The sequence below is a fragment of the Mixophyes fleayi genome, chromosome 6, assembly GCF_038048845.1.
Source record: "Mixophyes fleayi isolate aMixFle1 chromosome 6, aMixFle1.hap1, whole genome shotgun sequence".
Lineage (NCBI taxonomy): Eukaryota > Metazoa > Chordata > Amphibia > Anura > Limnodynastidae > Mixophyes > Mixophyes fleayi.
Genome location: NC_134407.1, coordinates 101,748,654 through 101,772,324, shown reverse-complemented (window position 1 = coordinate 101,772,324; position 23,671 = coordinate 101,748,654). Strand labels below are relative to the sequence as shown.

Below are 23,671 nucleotides of genomic sequence, written 5' to 3'. Positions count from 1 at the left end.
GTAAAAAAAAAGACCCGGCACAACACTACAGAGGTCATTAGGGTGCTGTCATACAGAACGCAAAATACTTTAAAAGTCTCTACGTGAATGATCCATAACGCGTGTTTAGAGCTTATGGTATTTAAGTCTTAGGAGTGAGTAAAATCATTATTTACTGTTAAAATGCACTCATTCCTGCGGCATTACATGCAAAATAAAAAAAACAACAACCCATGAACAGGTCTAACATATGCATGAGTTGTTTTGTGCATCACCCACTCAGCTCATCTTTCTTACTTTCATAAGTGGATGAGAATGAGGTCGTCTGTGTAGGCGCATGTAATACGCGTGTCTGCTAAATAATAATTGTGTTCTTTTCCTTTTGTTTGCCAGGCTCGTCCAAAGGGCGAAGGTCTAACTCCATATCAAGGGAAGAAACGATGTTTTGGAGAATACAAATGTCCCAAGTGCAAACGGAAATGGATGAGTGGGAACTCCTGGGCCAACATGGGTCAAGAGTGCATAAAGTGCCACATTAATGTCTACCCTCACAAACAGGTCAGTCAGAAGCTGATAGACCCCAGACAAACATACTTCTTTTAACAATGCTCTGTCCAACTAACTTTAATAATTGAGGTAAACATATATCACTGTTAAAATGACACTTATATATACACACATAATCAGTCATGTAAGCAAAAAAAAAAGTACACCCTCTATCAGAACTGTGTTTTTACATATCAGGACATAATTAAAGAGAATCTAGTCCTTACCAAGTCCTACAATTTGATAAATCTGATCTCATTTGCCAAATAACCCATAACAGACTTTACTTTGTCATTCTTTATTCAACAAAAAATAAGCCACTATCAAGAAGTGTGTGAAAATGTAAGAACATGCTTACTGCATTAATATCAATAGAGATAATTTGAGTCAAGTGCACATTATATATTATTATCAGGAAGATCTACCACCTCGCTATAAGAGCAGAACCTTTGGCAGTACAGTCTGGAGCATTCAGGTTTGTGTTAACAACATGCTAAGAAGATCATTCTGGAAAGGCAGTTTCCAAACAATCTGAGAACGTGGAAAACAGTTTATTCTCAGGAGTGGGTGTCCCAGCAAACTCAAAGACCGGAGAGTACGATAGTCCAAGAAACTACAATGTACTTAAAAGTAACATCCAGGAATCTACAGGCCTCTGTAAACACTGTAAATGTTAAAAATAATTGTCTGACCATCATGAAATTACTGTCCCTACAAAAAACCCCATAAAACCTCGCAGTGTAGTTTTTCTGAATGAAAAACTAGAATAGAACAGTGTCCAATAAGCAGAGGAGATCAAAGTGAAGTTGGTCTTAATGCACAACACTTTTGGAAAAACCAAGCAGCATATCACCATAAGAACCTCATAACAACAATCAAGCATGGTGGTGGAGGGTTGATGATTTGGGAATGCTTTGTAGCCATAGAACTTGGATGTCCCGTAATCATTGAGACTCTTGTGAAATCTTTATATCATAGTATTGTAAAGTAAAACTTTGATCATCTGTTCAGCAACTCCTGCAGAGCCGTAACTAGGCAGGTGCGGGCGGTGCACATGCGTTCCAATGCTTCCGATATTGCTTCCTTGTATTGTAGATGTTTCCTTGTATTGTAGAACGATAAACATCACCTTCTCTTCAGTGCAGTAGAGTGCTTGGCTTGATCTCGTCTCTGGAGGGCAAATTAAATTTATTTGCTGAAGGTAATAAACATTCAGTGTACAACACTCAGACCTGCCACATATATTATATAATAGTCATAAAGTCATAAAATATATATATATATATATATATATATATATATATAATTATAATTTATTTTATTGTTATAAACACTTTAGCAATTTAAAGTATATGTATAGGATGTATTATCTGGATTGCTTGGGACTTAGCGTTGTCCAAAACGGGTAATTTTTTTCCCCATAAGTTGGAGCAATAACAATATACTAAGTTATATTTAAAATGACCCCTGTTAATTACCACGTGGTCCCTGACATTCTTTTCAAAATTAAATCGTTTGGCAGTGCTCCTCACAGTGACATTAGAACCCTCAATGATCATGTCTTTGTGTCAGTGAGTAAAAAATTATTCTTAAAAACCATTAATTATTTACTATTTTTTGCTTTCTGGTTTTATGAACTCTCTGGATAATGGGATTTCGGAAAAGAGATCCCATACTCTGTGTGTGTGTGTTAGGGAATTTAGACTGCAAGCCCCAATGGGGCAGGGACTGGTGTGAGTGAGTTCTCTGTACAGCGCTGCGGAATTAGGGGCGCTATATAAATAAATGGTAATAATAATACATGTATTTCACAAATGCCTTTTGGTGATGTGTACATTTACAGCCACCTCTGCTTGTTTAGAGCAGGTGTCACTATGGCTTTCCTCCAACCTCCCTTACATATGCTCACAACTCAAGATGAGCAATGAGATTCAACAAATTCAAGATTCTGTAAATTTATTTGATTTGCAGTTAAGCCATCAGTATGTAATTGCCAAACCAAAAAAGAATCCAGCAACAATTTCCATAAAAAAAAGTTGAGCCAATCAGAATGCAGATATGCATATGCATGGTCAAATATTTCTATAATCCTGTATGCTAGGGACAAAAAGGTATTGTGCTGCAGCTTTTGTTACACCAAGCCCATCTAAAAATGTGTGGACCTAATAGAAACTCTTTGGATCCCTTTGAAATGTTGCTAGGGAAGGACACCCTTCCCTTACTTACCTTCCAGGTCGCCTGCAGGCCTCTAATCTGCTGTGCGACACTCTGACCATAGAGAAAGGGAGCATCAGAGTTCCCTTATGCTCTTAGGAGAGATTAATTTTGGAGACCTAGAATGTCAGCTCGTACGCACAGGCAATATATAGTTATATAGTGATTTGTATCACTAGCCAGGTGCCTTTTATTCTAAGTTTGGACCTTCATCTTTATTTCCAGTCATATAAAATCCAAATAGGATTCATTCTATGTCAGCAAACCCACTCCAACAGACACTCAGAGGAACAGATTCAGTTGTAAAAAAAAATTGCTGTGTAGTGTCCCGGAAGAGGCGTGAGACAATGCACAGCAATTTTTTTTACAATTGTATCTGTTCCTCTGAGTGTCTGTTTGGAGTGGGTTTGCTGACATAGAATGAATCCTATTTGGATTTTAGTCAAATATCCGCTCACTTTTACTCGCACCCCATAGAGACGTGAGCAAAAGTGAGTGTTACTTTTTACCTTATAAACTGTAAAAATGTGCAGCCTCAATGTCCCTTCAAACATTGCCGCTAATTGAATCTGCCCCAGAGTGTATTAATAAAGCAGTAGCTGTGAAAACCCAGCATAAATTGGATGCAGTTTTAAAGCGCAAAACCACATTATTTATTAACCTAATCATCATCATAATCAACATTTATTTATATTGTCTTTTACTTCACCCGTCGCATCCTGTTGCCAGGCAGCGGGATGCTACTCGGATCACCGGCGGTGGCCGATGACATCACGCCACCGGCATATCATTGGCCACAGGTGCTATTTAAGTCAGACTTTGGCACACATGGTGCCAGAGTATTGGGTCATTCCTGCTCCAGCATTCCTGTTGTTATTCAGCTCGTTCTGACTACTCTCCAGCTCCTCTGTGTTTCCTATTGACCCAGCTTGGCTGACCACCCTATTTCTATTCTCCTTGTGCATTGATCTCTTCTGGAAGTTACTGACCCGGCTTGTCTGACCATTCTATATCTTCCCTCCCTGTGTATCTCCGTTGCCAGCACGTTACCGAACCGTCTCATCTGACCACTCTTCTGGTACTTCGCTATACAACTCAGTAAGGTACCTGCAGCTAAACCCATACCTCCTTGCGGGGGTTCCCGGAGAAGACCAGGGGGCTCGTTAGACTCCGCACCTTCTACTTGAGCTGCGTCAACGTTAGCAAGTACCCCTCATATCAGTATTGTGACAGAGCGTCTCGGCCATTGCCATGACAACGGCGGGGACGCAGCCAGTGAGCAGGAGTGAGTAGCGGCGTCTCAACACTGCCGCGGCTCATGACTGTACTTCTTCACACATGGCTACTGTATATTGCTTTATTTTCTTAATAAATAAAAACAAAGTAAAATCTGTAATTTGTTATATGTAACATGAGATAAGAATTGTTACATTTCAAGTTAGTGAGGACTAGTTGATTGTTAATTTTGTCCTGATTATGTAATTATGTAACTGGTAAAAACACAGTTTTGAAAGGGTGTGTATTTTCTTTTTCACTTGATATTGATAAATTATTAATTATATTTTAATATTTTGTATGAGTAGCTATTCTAGTTATATTTTAATATAGTCATATTCTTTAAGGGTTTTTTTTTTTTTTTACACCTACACAAGATATCCGAAAACCCAATGGCCTTTTGGGAATGCCATTATGGTTTGCTTGCTATATTTCTTTTTACCCACCACCTTAATTTAAACTTTTTCATTTTGTCCTAAAATATCGCTCATTAGAACCTCAATTAGGTCATAAATAAATCATGAGTAGTAGGACATTAGCGTTATCTGTATTTTATGCGCATTTTGCTTACGTTAGTATTAGTGTATCTAGAACAGTTTAAAATGATTCTGAATGAATTATCCCATTGAAAGTACTGGCCGAAACCCCAATAACCAGGGCCTCCGAGATGCATAAAAAAATAAGAATAACTTTTGCAGGTATAGAAAGACTGCAACCACCTATCCCCTAAATCAGGGGTAGGCAACCTGCGGCTCTCCAGGTGTTGTGAATCTACAAGTCCCAGCATGCTTTACCAGTAGATAACCAGCAGATAGATGGCAAGGCATGCTGGGACTTGTAGTTTCACAACACCTAGAAAGCCGCAGGTTGCCTATCCCTGCCTTAAATGCTCTCCATTTTTAGGTCTATTGACATATTTCATCCCAGAACATGAAATCTCATTCTTGCATTTCTGCATGGCATGAGGCGCAATAATGTGGCTAGCCCACATTTACTTAATGTGCCCCAATTTAGACTGGGTACACACTACAGAATTTTCAGACAAATCTGTTATCTACAACAATATTACTGGAAAAAAAAATCCTGATCAGCATGCCGATTCCTGTGTACAACACTACACATGTTTTACAAGAATTACCCTAAGATCTGTGCTCTTCATGTGTCATAACCATCGGCTCAAAAGATAATGACTCTAAACTCTATGGAGACCCTGATTGTGACTGCATACACACTGCATTATTGGAAGGATGTCATCCCATAGATGAACGAGATTTATAGTTCTGCTGAACAAGCAAAACAAACGATGGTCGGTGCTTTGCAACGCCTATTGTTCAACGTCTAAGTGTACAACTAATGCGATATCGGGCTAAACGGTTATTTATCTGATGATTGGCCCGATAATTGGCTGAATACTGTAGTGTGTACCCAGCATTACTAAGCGCTGTCCATCAGAAATAGCAAGAATTGCACCTCTGCATTTGCCACCATCTTCATATGCTAATCGATATGTGTTTACGGCATTTGGCGCCTTTATGTCTTGTGAAAACAGTTTACACATTCCTCAACTAGAATGTCATACAACCAGTGTTCTAAAAATGATCATATTATGTCCAGATAGAAATAATGTAGGTGGATGATTCACTCTACTACACCTAAGAATGCATACACACTTCTCAGTCTCACTACTGCACCACACAGTATTAGATGTGCAGGGATAAAAGAGAAGAGAGGCAAAGTAAGATGTCGGGGGATAATTTGAGGTAGGGAGGAAGACACAAATGAAAAAGGGGAAAGTATTATATACTACCGTTTAGCCGGATTGGGTTCTAATTAATGTGATTTAGGGGATAGCACTGCATGTTTCCTCAAAATCATGTTCATTACCTTAGGCTGGTACTGAGACATTGCTTTACCATTTGCAAGGCTCCTGCCATGGGACTGGACTAATGTTAAAACAAGAGGGGAACTTTCATTATTTCTGCACCATTCTATTAATATATGTAAACTCTGATCGCCTGGAAGTCGTGGTAGTGCGTTATCTTTAACGCCTACCTTTGTAGTACACTTGGGACAACCACCCATTGTAGCTCATATTCTCTCCCCACCACAAGGTCCTTTGGGTTAAATTGACAAACAGATGTCGCTGCACGGACATATTTAAGAACAGTAAAGCAGATGTATTGTAGATGTATCAGATGTAGCAATGTATAGTTATTAGTGGCTACATGAATAGGTTCCACACCATCTTGATCACCTTTTCTCCCCCAGCACAAATCAGCAAGTTGTTTGGCAGCTGAAATAATTTTGCTGCATCATACTACATGGCAATAATAATCACATTACCTCATGTGAACTCTGTAGCGCTCAACACGTGTTATACACCCCTTGTTTCAATCGCTGATACTCTCAGCCTGTGGGACGGTCTCTCTCTCTCCGATTCTATAGACTGCCATCATACTTCACTGTACTCATACACTCTTTGGGCCTGATTCAGAGTGAGATACAGTATATAAACTTGTGTAGTGTATCTGTGTTTTTTCTTACTGCACTGCCTAAAGATACATGTCAGGGAGGAAAGGGGTTTTGTAGCATAGGCAATGTACAGTAAGGGCATGTTCGAGCAATTGTGCACGGATTCAGACTAGGACGTAGTCGCAGATATGACTGAAAAAGTGGTTTTATTTGTGCGTGGTTAAGGGTAGGAGTAAGTAGCAGATAATGACGACGAACACCTGAACTAGTGAACACCTTGTGGTTAGAGGTTTGTGAATGATTTACAGATGCTTATTGAGACTTTAGCAGTTGCTCTGCCATAGATAAGAATTTGCCAAGCGTGTTGTAGCATAGATAAAATCATTATTATTTTTGTAAGCATGTTTCTGCTGTATTAGATTAGATAGTTTTTTAAGGTTTAAATGATGCTTCAAAGCAATTCTGTTTGTAAAATATTAAATAAACGTTTTTTGTTTATGTTTGCAAGTTGGACATAAGTGTCTGAGGGGTGTGTCTGTTGTCAAGTGGACATATCTGTTATTCATTCAGACCCATGTCCAATTCTGAATAAGGAGTATACACCCATACACTTGTGTGCAAACTATGCTCATGCTTGCATTTCACTCCGAATCAGTCCCTTTGTTTCTGACTCTCTTAGCACCATTCCTGAATACACTTAGGGCACTTATAAATGCAGCCTCAGAAACCTGTGGATGTATCTCAGAGCATGCTCAAAACATTCAATTCACATACAGAACAGACTGGTGGCATCTTGCTTTGACCTCACCTTAGTCTTGTGGTCTCTTGGTGGTCAGGAGCTCGAAACACAGGAACACTCTTCTTTAACAGCATACTTGCCAGCTTTGGCAAGTTGTGATGCTGGACATCAGGGAGAGGTGGGCGTGTGGGGGTGGGCCTCTGAATCGCGTCATCGTGGCCCTGCCCCCTTACCTGTCCTAATCTTTCTCAGCCTATAACAGCAGGGGGCGTGGGCCACGATGATGCAGAAATTGCGTCATAAGCCCTGCCCCCCGCCACTCAACTAAAGACATTGCTAGTAACAGGGAGGTTTGCCTGCTCTCCCTGGAGTACTGGAGGACTCCCAGGTCTTTTGGAGTCTCCCGGACCTTCCAGGAGAGTAGGAAACAGTGATGACTCAAATAGTAACGTGAACAAACCAGATTCATACCAACAGTAAAGCTCACTCAGTAGCCCCCAAAGAGATTAGAGACTCATACACTCATACGCTATTCAAAATAGAAACAGACTTAAACTTGGTCAATAATCATACTCTCTCAATACCCCATAAGGGGGTGTGGTATTTGCTATACATATACATCTTTTTATCTTTATTCATTGCAGAAAGATGCTCTACAGTACATGCAGTGCTTTTGACAAGCTGGCAAGCAATAACTCTTTTCCCACAATGGTTTATCCTCTGCTCGCCTACACTCTGTTAAGATACCTTACGGCCGACTGCTAGTCTTCATTCACACATCCTTTTTTCATTAAACATCTTTGACTGACAGTGCCATATGTATGCTGATATATATATTTTCTTTTTTACTTACAGGGGTTTTATTAAGTTTTTAGTAAAAGAATATGTAACACACATAGCAGTTACCACAGATTACAGTGCATAATGTAGATCCAATAAATCACTCAGAACTGCCCATAAACAAACAATCAAAAAAGTAGCAAAAAACAATAACACAAGAAACATTCAAATGTTTATAAGACAAAGACTTCAAGGGGAGAGGGGAGGGAGACAGACAGGGAGGCAAGATTTGGAGACTGGCCGTATTGAACACAATCAACCATAAAAGTACATTTTGAAAACAGGACATCTACCCTCCAGAGGGGTATACAGCAACAGAGAGTTAGGTGGCAGATACAGGTCTATACTCTGAAAAAAATTCCTACCATGTGAACCATTTAACCAGGGGCGAGAAAGCCCTTGAGGTATAGTTAAAGCCTATGGTTTCCATCTCATAGCTGTGTTGAACTTTGCCGATGATTTTGGTAAGAGATGGAACCTAGGGGGATTTCCAGCTTTGAGCTATTGCGGCTCTGGCTGAGATGAGTATGTGCTCAGCCACATATTGATTATGATGCTGAAGATGACGGGAATATAGGTGTAAAAGTGCCATGGCCGGGGATGGGGATAAATCATCCTTAGTGACCTGGGTAATTAGCTGGAAAATTTCAACCCAAAGTGGCTGTAGCTTAGGACAGTTCCAAAAAACGTGTATAAGCGTACCAATTTCCCCACAATTTCTCCAACAGGATTTGGTTTCTGACGGCCAGATTTTATTCAGTTTGTCTGGTGTAAGATTGTATGCTGATATTTTAATGAAATTGTAAAATTATTTGGTTTCAAAACTACAGTCAGTTCCTTATTCCTTATAAGGGACTATAGATAGTGATGTAAGTAAGGGGCTAGAGATAAGCACCAAAATCCACATCCTATCTTGTTTCCAGTGAAACAAAATAACCAAGTAGTAAATGTGTGACAGTGTTCATTTGTAGTTCTGACATGTCTGTACAACATTGATGGGCAACAGGCGGCCCAACTACTCCCCACCGAGCCTTTGCCCCTGCTCATGATCATATCAGAATGGGAGCAACCGACTTCCGTGTCACATGACCACTATTAAAGTAATTCTATCGTTTTCAAATAAGCATTGCCTAAGCGATTTGTGTTTCCAAAGCACAAAGTAATTTATTTAGCAGATGCAAAATTTAGCAGTTCAATACATAATTATAATACAGTACAGCCAATACCAAAAGATACATACATACCGCTGCACTCCCACTGGTACCAGCATACAGTACTTCACTCCAGAATACTGTGGTCAGAAAAGACTGAAGCCAGTGCCAGCACAGCTATATTATATACACTCAGTGTTACAGAGGAAACAATGCAGATGGTGTAGCTTGCTTCTCTTGGTCCAGGTATCAGGAAGGTCCAGAGTGCTGCAGGTCATTGGCCAGTTCAAACCAAAATATCCAAAGGTGGGGGTCATCTCTCCAGGGGTTGTGCTCTGACCTTCCCGCCAAGACTCCAGTTTCAACTAGTCTATTAGCATTTTACAGTTGGTATCACTCTGATCATTTATTCCCTAACATCAATAACTAGAGTATGCAATGTGCGATCTCTTCGGCGAATTAATCGGACAACTGCTGACCAATAGGGGATTAAAATGACGCAGTTCCTGCAACCTGAACCTTAAATAACACTAAAGTGTACATATAATCATAATATATAAACTAATAATAAACTAAATACTATCTGCTCATAAATCACTGTGGAATGGAACCCATATAAATTATATAAATAACTAATAGAGTGTGCGTGCGTATTTTACCGCGTGATTGCGCCATGCAACGTGTAGCATTGCATACTGATTGCGATTGCATGGTAAAACAATATTAACCAATATATTTTCATTCATCCAATTACACAACTTCGACACCTATGAACAGAGCAGGGAAGTCATGTGGCATACTTGGAAGAGGGAGTGCACTGTGCTTTCCCTCCTTTTTTTGCACGGTCCCCTTGAAGGCTGGAGGGCTGCTGCTGGTGAGTAGGAAAAGGTCAATGTCAGGGCTTCCAGAGCAGCTCTGGCATAGTAAACTGCAGCAGTGCTTCTTTATGTACTGTTTGCGGTACATTTACTCCTATATATGGGCCACTAAGCCTCAATTCAACTGACTCCCATATAGATAGATAGATAGACAGATAGAACATTGAAGCGGTTGCTGAAAATTTAGAGAAGCAGCAATACCATGACTGTCACTTATCACCACCCCCCCCCCCCTCCCCACATAGCCCACATTTTGTGTTTCTCTTGTTCCTTTTCTCCTTTTAGATAGATATTTCTAACACTGTGTAGAAAATCTACTTGTTGGAGAGTTTCGTACATAGAACCCCTAGCATTTCATTTAGTCCTATACATAATAATGAAGGGCTGAATTAGTGTGAACATCGTGCTTTGTTTCCTGTTGTCTCTGGGTAAAGTCATACTTACCAACTTTGGAGATCTCGCCTCCAGGAAGAGAGATCTCGATGATGCATCTTGGTAATGTGTGTGGCCATGTGAATCACGTCTTTAGTCCCCTCTCCTCTGCTAAACCTTACCAATTTTGGCCTAGTGCGACGGGGGTGGGGCCTGTGTGACGCGATTATCCCTACCCGCCCACTTCACCAACGATGTGGGCAGAATGCAGGAGATTGCCTTGCTCTCCCAGGAGAATTTACAAAAATTTGTGAGTCTCCCGGAATGCAACTATGGGTACAGCATTTGTAGGGTTATAATTCATACCCTGCATGTTTCAACTAATAACACCCTGCATATAAACTATATAAATTATAGTATGAGAGCAGATAAGAGGATACACAATTACATTTATCAAATGTTAAAATCTCACTGTAGGTTAGTAGTAAACCTTGACTACAGTGTGAAAATATTATACAATGCAATTATTATTTGTGCTACGTAACAGGATGCTGGGGGAAAGAAAGCAAAAGGAAAATCCAATGAATTTCTTCTGCTATAAGAGTGGAAAACATCATAAAAGCAGTGCCACCATTAGAAACATATCTAGGCTTTTTACTTAAGCATAGTTGTCTACTCTCCCAGAATGTCCAGGATACTCTCAGTTACTGTCCACTTGTTTAGTTTAGTGGCAGGGGCAGGGCTTAGGATGTGATTTGTTTGTCATCGTGACCCCGCCACTCTGCTGTAAGGCTTAGAAATGTGCTGTCAATCAAGGGGGCTGACCAGGATGACGCAAATCGCCAAGCCCCGCCCCACACGCATACCTTTCCCTCAATCTCCTGCATCACAACTTGCCGAAGATAGCAAGTATGTACTTAAGTGTATTTCTCACCCTGACAATGCATCTAAATGGCTAACAATGTTATGAACTGTGGCCTTTCCGTAATCACACAACTCATAAGTCAGGTCATTTGGAGGTGTTTATGTAATACAGGGCCCCACATCGGACTCTGCTGGCTCAGAGTTGTTTTTTCCCAGAGTTCTTTGCTGCATTTTCATGAAGAGATGGAAAAAACTATTCCCAAAGCTAGGAGGAAACCATAAAAAACTAGCTGGCTTCTATCAATAAACACGATAAGCATGGACTGCAGATCTGTGGCTTGGAACCTCTGTATTGGAGGAATTACAGCAAGGATCATGACTCCCTGTATTAACACTTTATATTTCTCAGTTATAACTTCTCTTATGGAAACGTGGGATATTGTGGCTTCAAAATTTTAGATGACATACTTTACAGGATTATCATTGTGTACAGTTTATCAAGTCAAAGTTTTTTCTCTATGTCTGATACTTTCCCTTTGCTGATTTTCTCAAGGTGAAAAATACGTCAAACTATAAAAAATGTTTACATCAATATCAACAGGATTTTTGTCAAGTAGCAGTGGAAACTGAATTGTTGGCATTTAGTGTATAGGTGTGATACACATTTTTTAACTTCTTTTTGCCCTGCATGTATACAATGGGGTCAACCTTCTTAACTATTGCCCTCCACACTTGGCTTCCACAGCAATTTATCAGTGTCCAGCATTTGCCATCTCCTACTAAGGTTTTAGTTTTTAAATCACAAGTATTTCTTTAAAATGAAGTATTGCTTAAAGGAATGGGGGCAGGGGTTTATTCTTCAGCTCTCAGTATGCCAAGTGTCCTCATGTCTCGAGAATAATTTCCTAGTACCAGGCACAAAGCATATTTAAAATGCTTTTGGGGGATTTAATCAGCGATTTTTCTAGTGTCAGCAATGCTTTACCAAAATATATTATTTATTAGTAAATGCAGGAAGAAGCCATCTTTCATATGGTATGTTTCAGCCTCACCCATCAACTTCACATCTGCTTAGTTAATCTGAAAGAAATGTCACCGGTACATAATGCTACATTTTAAAAGCCAAAACCATGATGCCACAGAAGGAATAGTACCGAGGTTTGGGATTTTTTAAAAAAATAAAAAAATAAAAAATACAACAAACAAATTTTGTTTCAGTGCATAAAGGATTCCCTTGTCATTGGTATCCATTGTAGTTAAGCATTCTCCCTAAATAATATGTCAGTTGTTGTTGACAATATACCGTCAAGCACAGTTTATGAACAGATGTTGGGGACACTTGTATTAATGACAATTTTAGTTTAAATTCGCAATTTGTGGTGCATTTTATGTGTTAATCAATCAAAAAAGTTCTGTACAATATTAGCAACACCTGGGCATGTTTCTGTAATATCGAATAAGCAATTAACATTCAAAGGGCAGATTCAATTGACCGCATTACTTGCAAAAACCAGCATTGAAATTACTGTATTAACGGTAATAATGCGCGCTATTACCATATTAATGGTAATAATGTGCACTATTACTGCATTAACGGTAGTAGTATGCAGGCAGCATTACTTTCGCGAGTAATGCGGCCAATTGAATCTACCCCAAAGATTTTATTTATGGTTTCATTATTTATTGCTGATTATTGCACAGTTGCGATAATTCCAATATTTGTCTAAATAAAATAAAGCTGTACCTGTGTCCTACACATGACACCTGCAATGGTTTTGTAAACAAAATTCTCACATAAAAGAAAAACATTGTACCATGTTTCATAATATACAGCAGCTCAATTACACAGAGAAATAAGACTTTCTTTTTAGAACAAATTTTGCATATATTTTGTAAAAAAAATAAACGAACAAACAATAAAGTAGAAATAATCCATCCTTTAAAGATCTCTCCATCAGCCCCTAATTCTGGTAACACATGCAAAAGAAGTTAATGTGTCAGGAATACACCAAAGAGTATATACAGTCCAGGATTAGGGAAAAATGTGAAGATACATCTTTCAAAATGGATTTGTAACCTATATCCTGATTTATTTTACAGTAAATTGAAGTTCAACAGGTTAATTGCTCATTACACTAAAGTAATAACACCACTGAAATAGCTGTTAAAATGCAATTTTTACAATATTAAAGGGTGTTTGGGCTCAGAAAAATGCCCTAGAAAGCCCTGCTATCAGTCATTAAGGATTAGGTTAAAGTTCATCAACAGCTGCTGAGTGTCCACACTACCCATGCTTGGTATTAGGTTGCAGAGATTAATTAAACCTTTCTTCCTTTCTTTTCCATTAACAGCGACCTTTAGAGAAACCGGATGGTCTGGACGTTTCTGATCAAAGCAAGGAGCACCCCCAGCACCTGTGTGAGAAGTGCAAGGTTCTTGGCTATTACTGCAGACGTGTCCAGTAAGCAGTACGGCTGGTGAGCGGCTGCAGGAAAAGAGATGAAGAGCAAAGACACAGCGACTTGCGTATAAACTAATAATATGCCTTATAAGTATTAGAATGTAACATTATTCCTGTGTATGTGTATAAATTGTATTTATAAAATATTAGGGCTTTTTTTTTAAAAAAAAACTGTTAACACAGTTGCCATTTGTCTCCAGATTTTCTCCCACATTGTTGGGTTTTAAAACTGGGAAACTTGATATTTAGATGAAGTATTATTTATCTTCTTCCACTGTAAAGTGAGGTTGTCCAGATGTGAAAGCATTTTCTGGAATGGTTTCTGCTTTTCAGCCCATACCAAGCTAGAAAGAAATGCACAATTCTCTCCATTAATAAAAGTTGGGTATGTTAAACTGCTTTGAAACAACCAATATAAAAACATTGCAATGTAATTGCAGCATGTTTACCATGCTCAGGACTGCTACATCTGATCTATTACCAGTCCTATCAAACACTGGTAAATTGAGTACACCATGCCCTCGTTACATAAACAGTTACAGTCAGTTGGCTGCCCCAAGGTAACTAAGACGTTAATCTTTCAAACTGCTTTATGTCCAGATCATGTAAAATTGGTTATTCATAACAGAAAGCAATAGCCTCCATTTTTTTATATCTCTGATATTAAAGCATTTGAGGTTGCATCAACCCTAGAATACTGAAGATTTTATTTGGTCTAAATTGACCGCACAGAAATAGATATCTGGATGCATATGGCAACCTTAAAGGAATTTTCCACTTTAAAATCAATGTAATAAATAACTTCCCTTACCACTAATAGTACTTTGGTGGGGTCACTCCTCCCCTGAACCCAACCATTACCTGCATCTAACAGATCACCTTTGGCATGGCTCTCTCTATAGCAGGAGAGATCCAACACTCATTTTAAAGCCTTTGTGCCAAAGTTAATGCCAGAGGTGCCATCTATATGTATACATCATCATCATCATCAACATTTATTTATATAGCACAGGCAAATTCCGTAGCGCTTTACAATCAAGCAGTGGAGGTCCCTCCACAAAGTACTATTATTGTTATGGAAAAGTATTTAGTAAACGTTGTGGAAAACCCTTTAAGTTACCAATAATAAAAACCTATCCCCACTTTTTGAGGAGGTAAGGGACATTTGTTTACATGTAATTTAGCCTAATTGCTACTGGAAGAATTGAAGGCTGTGTCCACAGCGGCAAAGGTGGATTACAATAAATAAACTAAAAGTGGCCTAAAATAAGGTAGAGGAAAAACACAACAAATAATAGTATTGTGTCAGATAGAAGCAGTGTTACATATTGTGTTTTAATATTATTCCTCTGTAGGCCAAAAGCACACATAAAATGTTAACTGTGAATATGGGAGTGTCGATGGATGAAAATTGTCCCTAATCCCGGAGCTAGAGATTTACAACAAGAACTATTTATAATTGTTGTCTTTAAGCCACTTTGTCGATTGTTTGTCTGTTTATGTGATTTGTGTGTATATATTGGTGTACTGGATTCCTCTTATTCTAAGTTACCAAACTTAGGGCACACATTGGGGAAAGTTCAACTCTTTTTCTATGAACCTTTTTCACTCTTTATATAGCAGTCCTATATGGATTGATACCTTTCCATTCTGTTCTTGTACAGTGGGATCTGAGGTAGCTTTGCAAGTATGTAAAGGATTTTATAATCTGATGGAAAACTACCAGTATGAATAACACTGTAAAGGATAGTGCTGCAGAAAATATTTTATACAGGAAGTGGATCAGTGGCTTGATAATTGGAACCATCAAACAGTTTCACTTCATGTAACATGATCCAAATTACGGTTCAGGAGTAAGGGCTGCCTAGCAAAGTACACTGTACTTTTTTAACCTACTGCCATTATTGTGAAGGCCTGAGGCCTGCGTAGCTTGTACAGCAAAGAGTCAGGATATTTCAGTCTTCACTGACAAGGCAAAGTAAATAGTCATGTAACACCTTCTTAGAGATGGGGTGAAAAGGATACTGGTAGCATCTTTAGCTTCAGGGATACTGTATTTACTGGTTAAAGATTTGCTGGAGATATAGATTCAGATTGAGAAAAGTCATTAAGATATCTTTCAGCAAGTCAGATGTTTGCTTTTAAAAAATATGTATAAGACTGACGAAATGACCAGTGGAAACAGGCAAGGTAGTTGAAAGTTGATAGCTCTTACTTGCGAGGACCAGGAAACCACTTTCTGCAACTTTTTTTCTTCAAAATAAAATATTACGGTACATGGTAACAGGTAGCTTACTTTTCTTACGGCATTTTCATTGCTTATATATTAGAATAAATTCCATTGAGGCTGGTATTTTACAAACTGACTAACTTTATTAATATGAACAGAAGGAGGTATAGATCTTCACATGCAGGCACTGATAATGGACGCTAGTAATGTGGTCACCGCAGGTGCAGTTATTCTGGTTTGGCAGAGGAATGTTATTGCATTAGTGAAGAACAGCTTTAGCTGTACTAAGAGACAGTGGGTCTGGGAAGCCTTGATGTGTGTTTACATAATCAGCAGCAGAGGATAACTTTGGTCCAGTCTTAGAAACTGAATCCGTCTCTCAAATTTACTGTAGGACAGAACTAATATATTGGAGCATGTTGCTTGGATTGCCTTACTAAGTAAATTATTTTCTTTCTTAGAGTTTTCTGTCTAAAATAAAGTTATGCATAACAGCATATATGTTGTTTTTATACACATCGGCTGATCCTGATATTTTGTCACCACAAGATATTAGGTCACAGACCTACAAACAGATTTGTATTGGTCAAATGAGAGGGGAAATCTTATTGGTCTTCTCACCATGATATTCATGAGGACATATTTTCATTATTATTGCTCTTTATTGAGCTTTACTTTGGTTATACTTATCACTTTTATTATACTATTGGACTAGTCAACTTTTCCTGCTTTCATTAAGTAGTCTATTGGTTTTCAAACAATATTCCCACAGCTACTAATGGTACATTTATCTGAATTTATCTCATTGCTTAATTTCTATCCTGTTATGGTAGTGAACACATTCATGTCAAACTTCTCTCAAATTAGGTTCTTATGGTGTGTATACATAAATAGTGTTAGTGTATATATAACCTGTAGCTTGGTTTAGATTTCCCACAATTCAGCCCCTAAAACATACAGATTATCTGAAAGAATAGAAATAAGACTGACTGTTTTTATTTAGTACTTAGCATTTAATTGGCTGAGCAACGCCTTGTTGCATGGCTGTCCTGACTGATGGCTTCACCCATCCTATATTACGTTGATCACCTAGCCAGTTTTCACCAGATTAAGAAATTTATTTTATATCACAACGATAGTGACGGTGGGACCTTCATTTCTTCTGCTAGTCAGGAACAGAGAAGAAATGCATTAATTTAATACATATATATTTGGTTATGGCTCCCCTATATTATATTGCTGTGCATTATACATTCATGGCCAAAAGTTTGAAGAATGACACAAATATTATTTTTCACAAAGACTGCTGCCTCAGTTTTCATAATGGCAATTTGCATATACTCCAGAATGTCATGAAGAGTGATCAGATGAATTGCAATTAATTTCCTTCTTTGCCATGACAATGAACTTTATCCCAAAAACAACATTTCCACTGCATTTCAGCCCTGTCACAAAAGGACCAGCTGACATCAGGGCAGTGATTCTCTCGTCAACACAGGTGACAGTGTTGACGAAGACAAGGCTGGAGATCACTCTATCATGCTGATTGAGTTAGAATAACAGACTGGAAGCTTTAAAAGGAGGGTGGTGCTTGAAATCATTGTTCTTCCTCTGTTAACCATGGTTATCTGCAAAGAAACATATGTAGTCATTATTGATTTGCACAAAAGGGGCTTCACAGGCAAGGATATTGTTGCTAGTAAGATTGCACCTAAATCTACCATTTATTTGTTCATCATGAAGTTCAAGGAGAGAGGTTCAATAGTTGTTAAGAAGGCTTCAGGGCACCCAAGAACGTCCAGCAAGCGCCAGAACCATCCTCTAAAGTTGATTCAGCTGCGGGATCAGGGCACCACCAGTGCAGAACTTTGTTTAGGAATGGCAGCAAACAGGTGTGAGTGCATCTGCACGCACAGTGAGGTGAAGATTGCAGGATGGCCTGGTGTCAAGAAGGCCAGCAAAGAAGCCACTTTTCTCCAGGAAAAACATCAGGGACACACTGATATTCTGCAAAAGGTACAGGGATTGGACTGCTGAGGACTGGGGTAAAGTCATTTTCTCTGATGAATCCCCTTTCAGATTGCTTGGGGCATTTGGAAAAACGCTTGTCCGTAGAAGGAAAGGTGAGCGCTATCATCAGTCCTTTGTCAGCCAACAGTAAAGCATCCTGAGACCATTCATGTGTGGGGTTTCTTCTCAGCCAAGGGCATGGGTTCACTCACAATTTTACCTAAAAACACAGCCATGTATACAGAATGGTACCAAAACATTCTCCAAGAGCAACTTCTCCCATCCACGACAGTTTGGTGACGAACAATGCCTTTTCCAGCATGATGGAGCACCTTGCCATAAGGCAAAAGTGATAAGTGGCTCGGGGATCAAAACATCATAATTTTGGGTCCTTGGCCAGGAAACTCTCCAGACCCTAATCACATTGAGAACTTGTGGTCAATCCTCAAGAGACGGGTGGACAAACAAAATCCCACAAATTCAGACAAACTCCAAGCATCGATTAGGCAAGAATGATCGGCCATCAGTCAGTATGTGGCCCAGAATTTGATTGACAGCATGCCAATTGCAGAGGTCTTCAAAAAGAAGAGTCAACACTGCAAATATTGACTTGCATAAACTTAATGTAATTGTCAATAAAAGCCTTTGACACTTATGAAATGCTTGTAATTTTACTTCAGTATAGCATAGCGACATCTGACAAAAGGTCAGATCTACTCTGGTATTTGACAGGTCTGTTTGTACAAACTTCACTCACTGATACTCAATTTGAAAGGAGTACAAGCAGCAAACCTTGTTTAATCCAATACTTGTGTCATTCTCAAAACTTTTGGCCATGACTGTACAGATAACATAACCTTTATTTTGTTGGAAGAGCCAGGAATGGTCTGGTTCCTACATAAATACACAGTTCTTTTTTTTACAAAGTGTAGGTTGATATCTCTATCCTAGTGTTTGGGGAAAAGTTAATTTAGTGGTCATAACTGTGCAGTTTTAGTCCAGGAAAACCTGTTCGTTTCATCTCAATTTCTCTGTCTCATCTCGGTTATTAAGAAACCGCATGTAACCAATAGGATCATAAAGTATACTAATTATAATGTTCTGCTACTGTTTCCCTCCACTTATTCTCTGATTATAATAAGCTGAGCTGCAGTAGTTAACATAACACATTTTCGGCCTAGTTTATTGTAGTTTGAAAATAAATGTAGGGGGTGGGGGCTTAACATTATCACACTATGGAAATGGGTCATTGTGACAAGTCTAGTAATGCTATATTGCAGGTGTAATAGGCTGCAAGACTATGTATATATATCTATATATATGATGTAGTGTAAATGTTTACGGAATACCTCACAGCTGATTGGTTCAGAAATTTGTCAAGGAATCTGAGGGACATAGCATGTTATGTAAACATATAGTTACCAGATCAGTCTTGGAAATGTTGAAATTTCACAAGCATGCTGAATCCCTACACAGTAAGAACTGCAGACATGAAACGTACATGTGGAATAATTGCAGTTTGTATATTTCATGTGTTTCCAAATGTACAGAATTAATCTGGTAACTATGAAAAGGAGAATCTAGTAAGTATATGCGGTAGAGGTTGGCAAGGTATCGGTTTGTTTCCCAAAATTTTATGGAATAGCCATTTTAATTGTCAACAAGCCCTGCAAAATATATATTTAATATAATTATATTCTACAATGTTCAGTGTCTTGGCTCTTTCTGTGCTGGTCATTTTATTATCTATGGGATTATCTATAAACTAGATATGATGGACTCCTTGGTGATCCTACCATAGTGCTGGCTTATATTCTATGCCAAACAGTAGAGTAAAGGTTAAATGGAAATGTAAAAGTATAACAAAAGGGACAAGCTTATTTTAAAAGATCCATGATGCTAACCTTTTGGGAATTGCTGTCAACTCACTTTGGGTCTGACACAGAGTTGAATGCATGTCCATTTGTGTTGCGGAATTTGTGGGATTTCACTCTGTGCATGCTCACAAAAAAAACACAAGTACCCACGCCTATGCAGCGTTGCATGCCAGAAGAGGTATGACGGAGGAGGTAGAGTTCTAATGTTGGCCGAGTACAGTAAGGTGCGTGGCGCTGTAGACTTGAACGCAAATACAATTTTTACAGCCCTATTATTTACACCAGCCTAAACACAAGCTGATGATGATGATTGCCAATACGAGCTATCCGCTTCCGATGGGTGGCTTGCCATATCACCTCTGAAGCTGCAAGTGCTTTTTTCATTAGTTGTGCATATATTAATATATTATAGGATTGTTTGTGCATGTTTAAAAAGAAAAAAAATGTCACTTTCATCTGTACTTCAGAAGGCAGATTATCTGCTGTATTATATGAAGCATATTAGCAAATGTGTGTTCCCCTATGAAAACAAATGTTTACAAACTTTTATTGTGCTAAAGACTTGGTTCTGTGTATGCGGGTGTTATTATGCCTGCGGTAAACCTGGCACATATACAGAGCTGGACACATCTTGGGATGCGGCTGACTCAGCATATGGGCTGAAATATGCTATTATTGGGCCATACATTACGCTAAAGTTACTCCCAACTCTGCATCAGGCCCTTTATCTCAGTTGCCTTAATCTGACCGCAAATGCTGTGGCTAGCAAGGTGCACAATAGTTCTTGTCGGCCAATGATCACATACACACAGGTTACACAAGATTTATCACTAAACCTGATGAAAAGGAGTCTGATCAAACTTGGGGAGGGTATGAGTCTATAGTCTGAGCTACAATTCGTAAGGTTTAGAGTGTTCAGAGTGGATGTACTTCAGTTCCACATTATTATGTAGCTGTGTTTTGCTAAAGACAAAATCTACTCTGGTGTTTGACAGGTCTATTTGTACAAACTCCACTCACTGATACTCAATTTAAAAGGAGTATAAGAATGGATTACAGAATTAGTGAAGCCAGTACACAGATATGAGGATTACCTCGGTTAATCATTTTGTTTTTATTTCCCATTGCGATGTGCAATTTCGAGTGTTTGCATGTATTTTAACATGGCATTTAAGTGAGCTGCTGGAGGGTGTGCCTTTTTCTGCTTCCTTTTGTCTCCTTTTAACTTTTAAATATTTTTAATGACATATCCCATTTGTGCAAATTTATTCTTGTTTGCGTATCTTGTATGATATTATAAAAAGGGACAATCGTATAATTTTTATTGTTTACCCATATTTTTGAAAACTTTGCTTGCAGATTCCTATTTATACTCAGTATTACTTGACCTAGCTATTCTTTCTTTTTTATTTTTAATACTGTGTGTGTATTTTGGGGGGGTTGGGGAAACGTAGGTGTTAAAATTTATTTGGAATTAGCTTCAATTAATTATCTGATAATGGAACAGTTTTCAGCAATGTTTTAATCTGTATATATTTTGTGGCCTATCAAGTTTACTAGGAACATTTTCATTTTCAAAGTTATTTTTTTTTCTTAAAGTATTTTTAAACTTTTTAAGGGGCCTATTTGTTTCTCTATTTGAACACTAATGAAAATGAAGTCTTTTCTTATATATTTTACAAGTTAAGGATCTATCCTATAGGAAATATTTATGGAAGATTTTGTTTTGTTATTATACTTGTGTCTGTATAAAGTATGTAACCAAATGTCATCAAGATGAACATATTATCTGCAGAAAAGTATTATATTGAAGTTGGTACATAATTTCTAAAGACCTTTAAGCAATGTGTTATTGTTGTTTTAATGCATATTACGTTTAACTCTAATGGATGAACATATTATCATGGCAGGTTAACCACTTGCTGCCATAGATGCCTCTCTGCATTTTATTGCATTTTGTTACAGGCACCTAGAGCATCAAGGCAGTTATATATAATATACGGATACTGCTTTTGAAGATTTCGGTGTTTATTATGGAAAATGTATTCGCTCTTAAAGGGAAACCTCGCATTGCATTGGTTGCAGCAAACGCTTACTCCCTGATTATGCTTGATTTACTAAAATATAAGTGGTATGAAAATCATAAGGTTTGTCTTCATTTTATTTGAATCTGCTTTAAACATGTTTAACATTGTCTACTAAGGCCTTATTCTTACACTAATTTTATCTGACATTCCATTGTCTGTCCAATTGGACAAGTTATGGATTCAGAGGGTTTCGACTTGCAATTAGCAGATTTTCATAGGAAGGAAAATTCAATCTTGTGTAAACTATTTGTACTACTTTTTAAAACTATATAACATGGAGCTTGAATAAGTAGTCTGCAACTGCAATATATTCTTATAAAAGCGGCATGCGTTATAAAGTCACCCACATTAAATTGGCAGAACATTAATAGACTTGAAATATACTCTGGCTTATTCACATAACACAGGACATTGGAGCAGTGACGGCCAGGGAGCTTTTCTTTCTACAACAGAAGACTGAAAATACTTGTAGAACAACACTAAAATGTAAAACGTGTGTGTGGAAATATGCAGCATAGCCCTAAAGAGAATGCCCAAACTCCCTGGTAATGTGCTTGAAGCTGTTGACTGTTTTTTGTTTTGTTTTTTTGTGTGTACTTTAAGTTTTTATAAAAAGAACAACGTATCCATGCATTATTATGATACTGTTACAAAGACTACAGTGCCTTATCCGTATAGGTTTAGAAGTTTTTTAATGCTGTTCTGCTAATAAATATCTGAAGACTACAACATTCATATTTACATTGAGCTACAATGCCATTACTGGGCAGCAAAATATTTCATTATGAATTCGTTTTTTCTAGAAAGAGGCACCTTCAAGTATTTTCCTGTGTGAGTTACCATTAAATTCACACCATGGCACCTATTTAAAAGCTCCATGTTACATAGTCTTAAATTCATGTTATAGATAACTTCTTCAGCTTGTTCATAAACTGCAAAATATTAACTGTAAGCATTGTCAAAAAAAATAGATTATTTTGCCAGGGTTTACAAAAATATCCGTTATTTGCAGTCATAATGCAAGCACTAACTGAGAACTATATTTTAGTATGTATTTTTGAGACTGTAAACAATTTCTCATTTATGTTGTTTTCTTGACATGGAAATCATATTGTTTTTTTAATGTATAGATTGTTTAAACTGTTACTGGGTAACCATATGTAGCGCTAAAAAGGATGGGCGGAACTCAAGATCTGGTGGCCACAACGTGGAACTATCTGGATTGGGCTCTGTTACCATATTGGCATTCCGACTTGTGCCTTAAAAGCTTTGCCTTCTTTGTAGTGCTTTAGTATTTTAACAAATAATTAAATTTTTCAAAATAAACTGCTCTGACTGTGTGTTTGTTATTTCTTGTGTCTGTAGTTATGTGAAATATCTAAAAAAAATTATTTGGGTGTATAACCATTCGCAATTATCAATATTGCAACTGCATCAAACATGTGTGGACTTTTAGTATCTGCATATATTAGAATGCAGAAAAATTTGAGCATGCTCCATTTTGATACAGTCACTAGAGAGTCATTTTTTCTTGTATGTGTACATGCATTTCAGATATGTATTAGATGCATTTGTGCATAGTCATCAATGCTACAGGATGAGCAAAATGTATCCTCGATGCATTAAAAAAAAAATCAGTGTGCCATTAAAAAGCTTCTTACTCTTCATTTGCTTAT

At 38.1% G+C, this 23,671-nt stretch overlaps 1 protein-coding gene across 1 annotated transcript in view; it reads left to right on the top strand.

Annotated features, from left to right (window-relative positions):
• Positions 1-23,335, top strand: part of ZCCHC24 (zinc finger CCHC-type containing 24) — a 138,598-nt gene extending 115,263 nt beyond the window's left edge. The window contains exons 3-4 of the mRNA XM_075217124.1: positions 373-537; positions 13,682-23,335. Of these exons, the coding sequence (XP_075073225.1) occupies positions 373-537; positions 13,682-13,795 (279 nt within the window). The 3' untranslated portion in view covers positions 13,796-23,335. The remainder of the gene's footprint in view (positions 1-372; positions 538-13,681) is intronic.
• The last annotated feature ends 336 nt before the right edge of the window (positions 23,336-23,671 follow it).